Raw genomic sequence first — 14,611 nt, forward strand, 5'->3', positions numbered from 1 at the left:
TGCAGTACTCTGACACAACTGGAACACCAGAAAGGTAACTTGTGTTTGACTGGGGCTTATATTTCTCTAAACTAGGTGCCATACGTACCATCAAGTGCCAAGCAAGTTGAGAATGTGATGTCGTTGCTGAAAGGATGCTCTGGGAAGATGGTGGATTTAGGGTCAGGAGATGGCAGAATTGTAAGCGAGAAAAAAGTCCTTGTGTCTGATATTCACAGCTGCTGGTTTGCATTTTGAAGAGTTAATAGTGTTAAGGGTAGATCTCCCACTCCAAGAGCATCCACATCCTGCTCCCTGTTATGTCAATGTATAGCTAGAGCAGAGGTTGGCAACGTTTGGCACGCGGCTCGCCAGGGTAAGCACCCCGGCAGGCCGGGCCAGTTTTATTTACCTGCTGACGTGGCACAGATTTGCTCACTAACTCACTGACATAGAAATCGACAAGAAGTGCGGAGGGGAAACGTGTTGTATGTCTTTACCGCCGACAGGGGGGAGGTAGGGAGGGGCAGCAACGTTAAAGCGCTGCCATGGTAGCGCTTTAAGGATGGTCCTTTGCTGCAGCAGTGCTTTAAGGATCCTCAAAGCACTGCCGCGGCATAGGACCATCCTTAAACGCTTTAATGTTGCTGCCCCTTCTCCCCCTCCCCCCGCCAACAGGAGAGGCAAAAAGGGCAGGGACATTAAAGTGCTGCAGTGCTTTAAGGACAGTCCTTTGCTGCAGCAGCGCTGGGCCGCCGATGGGGGTGGGTGGGCGCAGCAACGTTAAAGCGCTGCTGCAGCAAAGGACCCTGCAGCGCTTTAAGGTCCCTGCCCCTTTTGCCCCCCCCCTCGGCTGCCGATGGGCAGGGGGGCAAAGGGAGCAGCTGCCCTGGGGTTAGCAATTTAAAAGGGCCTGGGGCTCCGGACGCCGCCCTTTAAATCACCATGGGAACCCCGGGCAGCATGGACTAGGTGGCCTGGAAGGGCTGGCTGGGGGATGCTGACCCCTAGCCCTGCCCCTTCTGGGGGCCAGAGCCACCCCCACCCTGTACCGGTAAGTGTCCTGAGTTTCTTTCACCCCTGTTTAGTAGTAGTAATATTTTTATTAGATTACACATTTGAATTTATATTCTTGCAAAGCACCGTTAACAGATAGGCCTTCGGTATTTAGGACACTGAATACATATGTAATCCTAGATAATTATACATATGTATATATAGATATCTTAAGATATTTCAGCATGGCCCTCTTAACCCGCAGTCCGTTAACACGCAGTTGTGATGGCTTGACTCCCCCCATCCGCACGTAAACGGATCTGTACTGTAGATCTTGCTGGCATTGGTGTCCTTGGCTTGGTTTGGGTGTTTACTTCTCATCTCCATGGAGCCAGCCCCCTTCTGGGCCATTACTGTTTACTGTTGAGATCAAATTAATTTTTGAACATAAAGCCAAGCTCCATGAATATGTCCTGGATTGTAAGTTCTTCAGAGCAGGGGCTTCATCTATAAATGCGTTTGTACCATGCTCACCATAATGGGGTCCGGATCCTGACTGGGGCCACTGGATGCTACTTCAATATCAATATTAATAATCAAAATGACAACTCTGCTAACCAATGGCAAACCTGCAAAAAGTCTCTAGAACACAACACACACAACTTTTTCCCCTCCTTGTGATACCAGTGACTGTGAGTAACAGCTTCCCCTTCCTCCTCCCCATTAGCTACCTCTCCTAGAGACAAAGCTGCTTGCAGAACTGCCAGATGAGGCCCGGGTGGTAGCTGGACGCTTCCCCTTTCCCACCTGGATGCCAACCACCAGTGTTGGAGGGGGTATAAACAGAAGCTGGGCCTATAACATCAAGACTGTACGGCAAAAAGGGCAGAACAAACCTGAGGGATGCCTAGAATGAGTCAAAAGCTCAGCTGCAGCTGGGGTTTACAGCCTGGACAATAGCGTTGGAGCCTCTGCAGATGTGTGTGCTTTTTTTAGCCCCTCAGAACTGCTCTGGAGGGCAAATGCTGCCATAGTGTGACTACTCAGCTGAATAGCCCAGCAAGCATGGGAGAGAAGGGGGTTGCGATGAGCAGGGAGGGGGTGATGATTTGTCAGACTTTACCCCACATGCTCTGGCTTCCCTAGAACCAGAATCCTGGACAGCCTTTGAACTGGGGACTTGGGCTGGAAATCCCCAAAGAACTGTCACAAGACTGAAGAGCTGAATCTTTGATTCTTGTTTAAAATAACTCATTTCCTCTTCTTAATAGATTTGCAATTCATTTTCTAACAATAAAAAGGCTGCAGGACTCGGTTCATCCTTCTGGCAGGGCTGGGGTGCTGCCTGCCCCTCACCATAGACAGAGCCATTCTGGACTGTGTTCAGAATTCCCTGGGAGGAAGGCTCAGTAATGCAGCTTCTCCAGCTCTCTCTCTTTCTCCCTGATCATCAAGTCCTTGTAGGTCCTCCTCACATAGTCACCACCCAGCAGGTCCTTCTCCATGGAACAACTCACCATGAGTGCAGAGCTGTAAAGTCTCCTCAGTGCCCTGTCCATAAGAGCAGCTGAGCTCAAATCCTAACCTGAACCCTACTGTCATAACTATAAAGGGAAGGGTAACAGCTCCCCTGTGTACAGTATTATAAAATCCCTCCTGGCCAGAGACTCCAAAATTCTTTTACCTGTAAAGGGTTAAGAAGCTCAGGTAACCTGGCTGACACCTGACCCAAAGGACCAATAAGGGGACAAGATACTTTCAAATCTTGGGGGGGGAGGGGGAGCGGAGGCTTTTGTTTGTGCTCTTTGTGTGGGAAGTTGTTCGCTCTTGGGACTGAGAGGGACCAGACATCAATCCAGGTTTTCCAAATCTTTCTGAACAGGTCTCTCAAGACTTCCCAGGGAAGGGAATTAGCTTTGGGAATGGTGGCAGCGGACCAGATCTAAGCTGGTAGTTAAGCTTAGAAGTTTTCATGCAGGCCCTCACATTTGTACCCTAAAGTTCAGAGCAGGGAAGCAGCCTTGACATGGTGGCAGAGCGGTGGGATCATTTTAAACCAACAGCCAGTAAAATTTTTTTTTTCTCCTTTCTAGCTGCTTGGAAAGCAGAGCTGAAGGTAGATGCATATCTTATCTCTCCTTGCCTGAAGGCAGAGGTGTTAAGTTTTTTTTAAACAAGGGTCTTTGTTAAAGAGAAGGGCTCAATCAATGAGCAAACAGCTGGTAAAAGGAATTTACAAGCTGAATTGTTTTTTTTTTTTTCTTTCTACTCGGGGATAGCTAGTTAGAAAGTCTCTTACCTCAGCAGCAGCCTGAGCTGAGTACATCCCAGTTTCAGTCAACTGCAGAGGGGTGTGGCCCAGCACAAGAAAACAGGAAAATGACTACCAAAGAAGTAGCTAACAAAATAGAACTGGCCAGACTAGAAGCAGAAGAAAATGAAAAAAAAACATCAGAGACTACTTCAATTAAAAAAACTCGAGCAAGAAGCTGAAGAGAAAGCCAAAGAGGAGGCCCACAAGAGAGCTATGGAGCTGAGAGAAAAAGAGATGAAGCATGAACTGGAATTAGCACGGGCTAGGCCGGATACAACAGCCAATCCTAACAACCCCTCTCCAGGTACCACTTCCCATCCCAGAAAATTCCCCACCTACAAGGCAGGCGATGATACTGAGACCTTCTTAGAAAATTTTGAAAGGGCCTGCCTTGGATACAGCATCACTACAGACCAGTACATGGTAGAGCTGAGGCCGCAGCTCAGTGGACCCTTAGCAGAGGTGGCGGCTGAAATGCCTAAGGAACACATGAACAGTTATGACACCTACTTCTACTCCTCTCCAGCTCAGACAGGGGCGAGGTGGTGGGAGTTAGCACCAGTGAAGCACAGCACTTTGCAGCTGTTACAATGGTAAGGGCAACTGTCTAGCAGAAGGTGAAGGGAACCTGTTAATTCAGGTGCATAGTAAGCTGAGTCCACCAGCTCTGCAGTAGACTAAGTTTGGGTGATGGTTCAACCCACTCTGGTGCTGCACCACCCTGAGGTACCAGCAGTGGTGCTCTGCGGCTACTGAGCACTTCTGCAATGAAAGGGAAATCTTTATGGCCTGCTGGAGGGTGGGAAACCTCACAAAACAAGATAAAGGGGGAACAAAACACTGAGTTTTGATCTGTTTTTAGTAAATTTATTTACCTCTGTAGGGTCAAATGTATACTGCTGATTTCCTTCTCAGCAAGTCCTAGTCCTCTAGTAAGAGGGCCCCAGTATGAAGAGCGCTCGCTGGAGTGGATTATCTCTTGGTGTGACAGAGCACTGAATATTACAGCCAGGCAGCCACTCAGTTTTATGTCCTTGTCTTTCCTATGATGAACTAATGACTGCTGCTTGTCAGGGCCATGGCAAAAGCTACAGTTCATGGCTGATGGTCCTTTTGGATCTCTGCATTAAGTGAGCATCAGAAGCCCCAGCACTGAATGCTCTGGGTGCCTCGCTCCCTACAAATTTCCTTAACCTCAGGATCTCCTGCTTGTACCTGAAAGAAACATAGGTTACAAAGAAAAGCAATGTCAACCTTGCATCAGCTGCGGTCATAAGAACCCTGCTGACGACTGAGATTGTAAAGCCAATGTGAGACTGAAGTCAAGTTCCCAAACACTATCCAGACAGGGGGAAAACTACAGCTAAGGGTAATGCTAGATTTGTCCCAACCTGTCATGTGAACTAATACCTAGGAACTCAGCCAAGGGATTCCATCAGCAACAAGCCTGGGAGTTACACCAGTTATGACTTTGGTCCTCTGTTTTTAAGAGCAATTGGTTGCAGTTGTACAAGCTGTGTAATAGCGCCTCCTGATGGTGGCAGCACTAGCAGCTTTTCTCCCTTGTTGTGGCTGTGATGAACCAGTGGTTGACAGCCGACATGTTAAGAGTTGCAAAATGGAAAGGCTTTGAATTCTAGACAGTCTTCCCCACTCACCCCCTCCTTAGCCTCCTACACAGCTTTCATCATCCCCAGGGTGGGCTGCAGCCCAGAGGAAGGAAATATTATGCCTTGGAAAGGACAGATGCAAACTCCCTTGATCGTGCTGAGTTACTGAGACAGCCAGCTGCTCACAAGCTGGATTCACTTTCAAACATTAGCTGGGTTGCGCTGTGGCAGCAGTTATCACAGTATTCACCAGCCCTGGAAGTAAGCCTTGTGCATGGAGCAAGGGACAGATGAAGGGATCCCCATCTCACCTTGCAAGATGCTTATCTACATATTCCTGCAGCTCCAGCACCTGCTCTTCTGCCACAATTGCCCGAGTCAGTAGCTGGCTTCTCTCCTTCTCCAGATCTTCCTAGGGGGCAAAAATAACAAGGAGAGAACAAGAAGTGATAAGGGAGTGCTTTGGGGGAGGCACTGGACTGGTGCTACCTCTCCCCTCTGAAGTGGTCATCAACTCAGAGGCTGCTGAATTTCTCATGCACTCTGACAGGTTTCAGAGTAGGAGCCGAGTTAGTCTGTAGCTGCAAAAAGAACAGGAGTACTTGTGGCACCTTAGAGACTAACAAATTTATTTGAGCATAAGCTTTTGTGGGCTACAGTGAAGTGGGCTGTAGCCCACGAAAGCTTATGCTCAAATAAATTTGTTAGTCTCTAAGGTGCCACAAGTACTCCTGTTCTCATACACTCATCCTCCAGCCCTGAGATTTCTGGGAATTAAGCTAAATAAGATGCCTGATTAACTGAAAATCAGAACAACATTCAGACACATGAGCTTCCCAAAGAGCCAAACTACAGGTGTTCAGTGCCCTGAAAACAATGACATCCTGCCATTGCAGCCAGCTTGGAGACACTGTCAGGTGCATTGAGATGGGCTCGGAGGGGAGGTGCTGTTTAATATCAAAGCCTCTGGTTACACGACTATCAGGAAAGTGCTAAATCCAGTCCTAAGACACCCCCAGTTATCCCCAGACAACTGCCTCACAACCTACTCTCTCCACTAGGGTGGTGTGGGGATTGGTAGTGTGGCTTCCAGATGTACAGCATTGGAATGTATATGACCTCCATCCCCTTCCCTGGCAAGAGTTTTTAAAGAGATCTTCCCTTTATAATTATAATCTCCGGCTCTTATCTAGTGCTTTTCATCAGTAGATCTCAAAGTATTTTACAAAGGAATATCATTATCCCCATTTTACAGCTGGGAAAACTGAGGCACAGAGTGGTGCTATGACTTCCCCAAGGTCACCCAGCAGGCCAGTGGCCAACCCGGCATCTCTCCTGAGGTTTTAGTCCAGTGCTCTATCTGCTAGGCTACACTGCTTCCCTCCTTTAGTCCTTGTCTAAATGAATTAAAAAAAAAAAAAAATCATGTGACCACAGTGTTATGTGATTTCTCCTAACTTGTATGGACAGACGAAATGATAGGAAAACATGTTTTTCTTCAGTGTCTATAGCTAATCCAGGCTAGGAAATTGAAGCCCTGCTGCAAATGCTTTCAGCAGTTGTCCCCCCCTAGCCCAGCACTGAAAGTGATTAAAGTGCTAGAGTACTGCAGGCAACAGTGTTTCAGAAACTGCTTGGGGTATCTACGACAGCCTTTCCTCCTGAACATTTCCCTTCTTTGTATTCGCCAGTGGTAGTAATAAAGGGAGTGCTAGTGTTTTTAACTGCCATGCCAACCAACCCTGCTCAGGGCAAATCTAGACAACGTGGTGGTAAAACTACCAGCTTGTCCACTGCCAGTGGTGTTATCTCCCAGTGGAGCTGCACTGCTGCTGGTGCACAGATAGGAAATGTTATGGAAGAGCTCCAGCAGGTAGCAGCATGTTAGATCAAGAAAAGCATCTGTCCTTGGAATGAACATGTAATGGTAATGGTGGCTGTTATAAACATACAGTTAAGGGTAGCATAAAATTCCTCCTTTACCTGTAAAGGGTTAAGAAGCTTAAATAACCTGGTTGGCACCTGATCAAAAGGACTAATGAGGGGAGAAGATACTTTTAAATTGTGGGGGAAGGTTTTTGTTTTGTGTTTCTTTGTGGTTTTTTGGGGTTAGCGAGGAATTCGGGCAGGGAAAATACATTTTTTTAAGCCATACCTGAACTAAGCATTTAAGATTACAAATTGTAAGTAATAGGAAGGAAACGCTTTAAATTATTTTTTGTTTTAGCTTGTGAATTGTTTTTATGCTAAGAGGAAGGTTTATTTTTGTTTTTTTGTAACTTTAAAGTTTTGCCTAGAGGGGATTTTTTTGTGTTTTGAATTTTATTTCCCTGTAAAATTACTTTTTATTTTGATTTTACAGAGGTGCTTTTTTAACTTTTTTTTTTTAATAATAAAGTTTTGTTTTTTTAAGAATTTGATTGGTTTTTAGTGTTCTAAAAATCCAAGGGTTTGGTTTGTGCTTACCTTGTTAACCTATTTGGTTGGTATATTATTTTTAAGCCTTTCCAGGAAAAGGGATGAAGGGCTTGGGGGCGATCGGGGGAGGTCCCAGATGACTGGAGAAAAGCTAATGTAGTGCCCATCTTTAAAAAAGGGAAGGAGGAGGATCTGGGGAACTACAGGCCAGTCAGCCTCACCTAAGTCCCTGGAAAAATCATGGAGCAGGTCCTCAAGGAATCAATTATGAAACACTTAGAGGAGAGGAAAGTGATCAGGAACAGTCAACATGGATTCACCAAGGGGAAGTCGTGCCTGACTAACCTAATTGCCTTCTATGATGAGATAACTGGCTCTGTGGATGAGGGGAAAGCACTGGATGTGTTATTCCTTGACTTTAGCAAAGCTTTTGATACGGTCTCCCACAGTATTCTTGCCGCCAAGTTAAAGAAGTATGGGCTGGATGAATGGACTGTAAGGTGAATAGAAAGCTGGCTAGATCATCGGGCTCAACGGGTAGTGATCAATGGCTCCATGTCTAGTTGGCAGCCGGTTTCAAGCGGAGTGCCCCAAGGGTTGGTCCTGGAGCCGGTTTTGTTTAATATCTTTATTAATGATCTGGAGGATGGTGTGGACTGCACTCTCAGCAAGTTTGCAGATGACACTAAACTAGGAGGTGTGGTAGATACACTAGAAGGTAGGGATCGGATACAGAGGGACCTAGACAAATTAGAGGATTGGGCCAAAAAAAACCTGATGAGGTTCAACAAGGACAAGTGCAGAGTTCTGCACTTAGGACGGAAGAATCCCATGCACTGCTACAGACTAGGGACCGAATGGCTAGGTAGCAGTTCTGCAAAAAAGGACCTAGGGGTCATAGTGAACAAGAAGCTGGATATGAGTCAACAGTGTGCTCTTGTTGCCAAGAAGGCTAACGACATTTTGGGCTGTGTAAGTAGGGGCATTGCCAGCAGATCGAGGAACGTGATCGTTCCCCTTTATTCGACATTGGTGAGGCCTCATCTGGAATACTGTGTCCAGTTTTGGGCCCCACACTACAAGAAGGATGTGGAAAAATTGGAAAGAGTCCAGCGGAGGGCAACAAAAATGATTAGGGGTCTGGAGCACATGACTTATGAGGAGAGGCTGAGGGAACTGGGATTGTTTAGTCTCCAGAAGAGAAGAATGAGGGGGGATTTGATAGCAGCCTTCAACTACCTGAAGGGGGTTCCAAAGAGGATGGAGCTGTTATCAGTGGTGGCAGATGACAGAACAAGGAGCAATGGTCTCAAGTTGCAGTGGGGGAGGTCCAGGTTGGATATTAGGAAACACTATTTCACTAGGAGGGTGGTGAAGCACTGGAATGCGTTACCTAGGGAGGTGGTGGAGTCTCCTTCCTTGGAGGTTTTTGAGGCCCAGCTTGACAAAGCCCTGGCTGGGATGATTTAGTTGGGGATTGGTCCTGCTTTGAGCAGGGGGTTGGACTAGATGACCTCCTGAGGTCCCTTCCAACCCTGATATTCTATGATTCTATGATTTTGGGGAAACAGGAACTTCAAGTGGTTCTTTTCCTGAATTTTTGTTTAATTTACTTGGTGGTGGCAGCAATACCCATTCAAGGACAAGGAAGGATTTGTGCCTTGGAAAAGTTTTTAACCTAAGCTGGTGAAATAAGCTTAGGGAGTCTTTTATGTGGGTCCCCATATTTATACCCCAGAGTTTAGAGTGGGGAGGGAGTGGGCAACCAGCGGTTGCTCTTTGCCTACAGGGCTGTATCACATCCCAGTTTAGAGTTTTCACCATTTGAACTTGTGTATGGCCACGAGGTTAAGGGGCCATTACAGTTGGTGAAGCAGCAATGGGAGGGGTTTACGCCTTCTCCAGAAACTAACATTCTGGACTTTGTAAACAACCTACAAAACACCCTCCGAACCTCTTTAGCCCTTGCTAGAGTAAACCTAAAAGATGCTCAGGAAGAGAAAAAAGCCTGGTATAATAAACATGCCAGAGAGCGTTCCTTCAAAGTAGGGGACCAGGTCATGGTCTCGAAGGCGCTCCAGGCCCATAAAATGGAAGCATCGTTGGAAGGGCCATTTACGGTCCAAGAGCGCCTGGGAGCTGTTAACTGTCTCATAGCATCCCCCACCTCAAACCTAAAGCCTAAAGTGTACCCCATTAATTCTCTAAAGCCCTTTTATTCCAGAGAATTAAAGGTTTGTCAGTTTACAGCCCAGGGAAGAGATGACGCTGAGGGCCTAAAAGTGTCTACTATGAAGGAAAAGGTGACAGTGGCGTGGAAGAGGTGAACCTCTCCATGCCCTTGGATCTATGCAGCGACAGCAGATAAAGGAGCTATGCACTAGCTTTGTGCCGATGTTCTCAGCCACTCCAGGACGGACCGAACGGGCATACCACTACATTGACACAAGTAATGCTCACCCAATTAGAGCCCAACATTACTGGGTGTTTTCTCAAGCCAAAACTGCTATAGAACGGAAGATCCAGGACATGCTACAAATGGGTGTAATCCACCCCTCTAACAGTGCACGGGCATCTCCAGTGGTTCTAGTTCCCAAATCAGATGGGGAAATACGCTTTTGCGTGGACTACTGTAAGCTAAATGCTGTGACTTGCTGTGACAATGCAGTTCTGGCGGAACCCAACTGAGAGTGCCAACTCAGGACAAATTGCTCAAATAGGGCAGTTACAGCCCAAGGCTGGGGTTTTTTCCACCTCTAAGGCAAACCAAACCAGCCAGACTAAGAGGACTTCGGTCTCACCCCACTGGCTAACCGCAAGTCCCACAATCAATCTCCTTAGACACTCCAGTTTCCCAGTATTACCACCAGTGCCACTCGTTATGGGGACAAATGGTTATGAAAACCAATACCCCAGTAAAAGAAAAGGGTTCTCCTGATCCCAAAGGACCAAGCCCCTGACCCAGGTCAATATACAAATCAGATCTTACCCACAAATCACGCTGTTGCCAATCCTTTAGAATCTAAAATCTAAAGGTTTATTCATAAAAGGAAAAAGATAGAGATGAGAGTTAGGATTGGTTAAATGGAATCAATTACATACAGTAATGGCAAAGTTCTTGGTTCAGGCTTGCAGCAGCGATGGAATAAACTGCAGGTTCAAATCAAGTCTCTGGAATACATCCCCCGCTGGGATGGGTCCTCAGTCCTTTGTCCAAAGCTTCAGCTTGTAGCAAAGTTCCTCCAGAGGTATGAAGCAGGATTGAAGACAAGATGGAGATGAGGCATCAGCCTTATATAGTCTTTTCCAGGTGTAAGAACACCTCCTTGTTCTTACTGTGGAAAATTACAACAAAATGGAGTCTGGAGCCACATGGGCCAGTCCCTGCATACTTTGCTGAGTTACAAGGCGTATCTGCCTTCTCTCAATGGGTCCATTGTATAGCTGATGGTCCTTAATGGGCCATCAAGCAGGCTAGGCAGAGCTAACACCAGTTTGTCTGGGATGTCACCCAGAAGCATAGCATAAGTTTGAAATACAGACAGTATAGAGCCAATATTCATAACTTCAACTACAAAATTGATACACACCTATAGACAGCATAATCATAACCAGCAAACCATAACCTTGTCTTAGACACCCCATTTGACCCCCTTTATACAAGATTTGCGTGCCACTACAGGACCTTGGTTGCAACAATGATCTATATGGTCCCAGATTATATCAATAACGTCACACTTGCCCAGACAACTATTCAATGCCATGCACAGATAAGCTATTGAAGAAACTGGAAGGTGCCCAGTTCATCTCTACCTTAGACTTAACCAAGGGGTACTGGCAAGTACCACTAGATGAATCCGCCAAGGAAAGGTCAGCCTTCATCACCCATGTAGGGCTGTATAAATTTAATGTGCTCCCTTTTGGGCTGCAAAATGCACCCGCCACCTTCCAAAAACTTGTAGATAGTCTCCTAGTGGAATTGGGAGAATCTGTAGTCGCCTACTTTGACGATGTGGCCATCTTTTCTGATTCATGGGCAGAACACCTAAAGCATCTACAAAAAGTCTTCAAGTGCTTAAGAGAGGCAGGACTAACTGTTAAGGCTAAGAAGTGTCAAATAGGCCTAAACAAAGTAACTTACCTTGAACACCAAGTGGGCCAAGGAACTATCAACCCCTACAGGCCAAAGTTAATGCTATCCAAAAGTGGCCTGTCCCAAAGTCAAAAAAAAAAAAAAAAGGTCCAATCCTTCTTAGGCTTGGCCGGATATTGCAGGCGATTTGTACAGCACTACAGCCAAATCGCCGCCCCACTGACAGACCTAACCAAAAAAAAGCAGCCAAATGCAGTTCAGTGAACTAAAAAGTGTCAAAAGGCCTTTAACCAGCTTAAAGTGACACTCAGGTCTAACTCTGTGCTAAGGGCCCCAGATTAATAAACCTTTCATAGTACAGTACAGACCCGTTTACGCGCGGATGTCATGAGTCAAGCCATCACGACTGCGTGTTAATGGACCACGGGTTAAGAGGGCCATGCTGAAATATCTTAAGATATCTACACATACACACACACATAATTATCTAGGATTACATACATATTCACAGCGTCCCAAATACTGCAGGCCTATCTGTTAATGGCGCTTTACAAGAATATAAATTCAAATGTGTAATCCAATAAAAACATTATTATTACTACACGGGGTGAAAGTAACTCAAGACCCTTACTGGTATGGGGCAGGGGCGGCTCTGGCCCCCGGAAGGGGCGGGGCCTCATGTGGAAGGGGAGGGGCTAGGGGTCAGCATCCCTCAGCCAGCCCTTCCAGGCTGCCTGGTCCATGCCGCCCGGGGTTCCCATGGTGATTTAAAGGGCGGCGTCCAGAGCCCCAAGCAGTTTTAAATTGCCGGCCCCAGGGCAGCTGCTCCCTTTGCCCCCCCCGCTCGTGATCGGCCAAGGGGGGGGGGGGCAAAAGGGGAAGGTACCTTAAAGCGCTGCAGAGTCCTTTGCCACGGTAGCGCTTTAACGTTGCTGCGCCGCTTCCCCCCCTCGCCCCCGTTGGCGGCACAGCGCTGCCTCGGCAAAGGACCATCGCTTTAATGTCCCTGCCCTTTTTGCCTCCCCCATTGGCGGCCCTCTGGTAGGGTCCCTGCTGGCAGCAACGTTAAAGCGCTGTCACGGTGTTCGGGGAGATTTTGGCAAACAAATAAAGTGCCTAAACCACTATTGTGTATTACTAACAGTAGTCAAGTTAACAGGCCATACTGAACCATTCTTGCTTATTGCTAACAAAAATAGCGAAGTCGGCAGGTCGTAAATTGGTCATACAGCAGCCTCAGTGTAACCAGACAGGAGGGGCGGGGGTTTTGGGTGCCACAGACAGGACAGCTTGACCCCACACCCTTCCTGCTAAGAGTGTTAAAATTGCTGATGCATGTATTGTAGAAAAACAAGAAGTCTGTTTATATGTACCCCCGGGAACGTTTGTCAGGGCCCAAAGGCATGAACACTCTGAAAAAATATATATATATATCTCTGGTTAATTGGCAATCATAAGGTGTCTGACCTTTTAACCCTACTTGCTTAGCAAGTTTTCTTTAAGGGATATCTCATTGTATTACTAATGTATAAATAAGGGGGAAAAGTTTGAGGTAATTGGATTTCTCAGGAGGGGCTCTTCAGGGACGCTCCCTCTGGACGCATCTTCGGGTTCCCACCAGCAGACGGAAGCCTGGCCAGCTGAAGCCTGTCACAGTGCCACTCGAAAGCCACACTCAGCTTCGGTAATTATCGAGGGTTGGGGGTGTTTCACTAACCTGTTGCGGATGTGTGTAAGTGCTTGAGACTAAGTAAAGTTTAGCTTTAAGTAAAAGCACTCATGTTGTCCTGTTTGTGCCAGCCAGCCATCAGTTGGACGGCTGTGTCTCCCTTGATTTATTTCTTAATACCACCTCGCACAGAATAAAAGTTACTGAGATCTTTGGGTTCAAAGAACCCCGGGTAACAGCGGCAGTGCTTTAAGGGCGGTCCTTTGCCGCGGCAGCGCTTTGAGGATCCTTAAAGTGCTGTTGCAGCAAAGGACCGTCCTTAAAGCGCTTCTGAGGCAATGCTTTAACATTGCTGCCCCTTCCACCCTCCCCCCGTCAGCAGTAAAGACGTACAACACATTTCCGCTCTGCACTTCCTGTCGATTTCTATGTCAGTGAGTTAGTGAGCAAATCTGTAGCGCTACATAGCAAGTTCCTGTACCGCGTGTTAACGAGTCTCATGTGTTAAATAGATAGCACTGGGAGGCATGGTGCTACCACGCGTTAAGCGGATTCGCATGTAAACGGGTCTGTACTGTAACCACAGATGCGTCTGAGCGTGGTGTGGGAGCAGTTTTAATGAAGGAAGGACCAAATCAAAACATCCTGTCGTGTTTCTCTCAAAAAACTGTCTGAAAGGAGAAGCCACTGGTCAATCAGGAAAAAGGAATGTTACGCCATTGTGTACGCTCTGGAAAAGCTATGCCTATACATTTGGGGACGGTGTTTCCAACTGCAAACTGACCAGGCTGCGCTGAAGTGTCTTCATACCATCAAGAACAATAACAAAAGACTTCTTCGGTGAAGTTTAGCTCTCCAAGATTTTAATTTTAAAATACAACACATTTCAGGAGCTTCTAACAAAGTGGCTGATACACTCTCCCGTGAAAGTTTCCCAAAATGAACTGGTTAAAATCATCCTTAAAATGTGAAAAATGTTGTTCGTTTTTATATAATCAGTAGTATATCTAAAGATGCATGTGTCTTATTAACTCTGTTTTCTCCTAGAGCTCCAGGAAAAAAAATCACAGCCAGTGTGGAGCAGGCTGTCCAGCACTGTCTATGATTTGGGGGACATGTCATAAACATACAGCTAAGGATAGCATAAAATCCCTCCTTTACCTGTAAAGGGTTAAGAAGCTCAAATAACCTGGGTTGGCACCTGACCAAAAGGACCAATGAGGGGAGAAGAGACTTTCAAATCTGTGTGGGAAGGTTTTTGTTTTGTGTTCCTTTGTGTTCTCTCTGAGGAATCAGGGCAGGGAAAATACATCTCCCAAAGCCATACCTGAACTAAGCATCTAAGATTACGTTAGATTATCTTTTGGTTTAGCTTGTGAATTGTCCCTATGCTAAGAGGAAGGTTTATTCCTGGGTTTTTTTTGTAACTTTAAAGTTTCGCCTAGAGGGGAATCCTCTGTGTTTTGAATCTTATTACCCTGTAAAATTACTTTCCATCCTGATTTTACAGAGATGCTTCTTTTACTTTTTTC

At 46.4% G+C, this 14,611-nt stretch overlaps 2 protein-coding genes across 2 annotated transcripts in view; one reads left to right on the top strand and one right to left on the bottom strand.

The window, feature by feature from the left end:
- LOC128844307 (adenine nucleotide translocase lysine N-methyltransferase-like) overlaps window positions 1-14,611 on the top strand; it is a 59,039-nt gene that overhangs the window by 1,602 nt on the left and 42,826 nt on the right. The gene's annotated exons all lie outside the window — the stretch shown is intronic.
- Window positions 2,780-14,611, bottom strand: part of CCDC78 (coiled-coil domain containing 78) — an 87,182-nt gene continuing 75,350 nt past the window's right edge. The window contains exons 20-21 of the mRNA XM_054041918.1: window positions 5,211-5,311; window positions 2,780-4,504 (exon numbers count right to left, since the gene is read on the bottom strand). Coding sequence (XP_053897893.1) covers window positions 4,378-4,504; window positions 5,211-5,311 — 228 coding nt within the window. The 3' untranslated portion in view covers window positions 2,780-4,377. The remainder of the gene's footprint in view (window positions 4,505-5,210; window positions 5,312-14,611) is intronic.

Source organism: Malaclemys terrapin, chromosome 10 (genome assembly GCF_027887155.1).
Source record: "Malaclemys terrapin pileata isolate rMalTer1 chromosome 10, rMalTer1.hap1, whole genome shotgun sequence".
In the NCBI taxonomy this organism is placed as follows: Eukaryota; Metazoa; Chordata; order Testudines; family Emydidae; genus Malaclemys; species Malaclemys terrapin.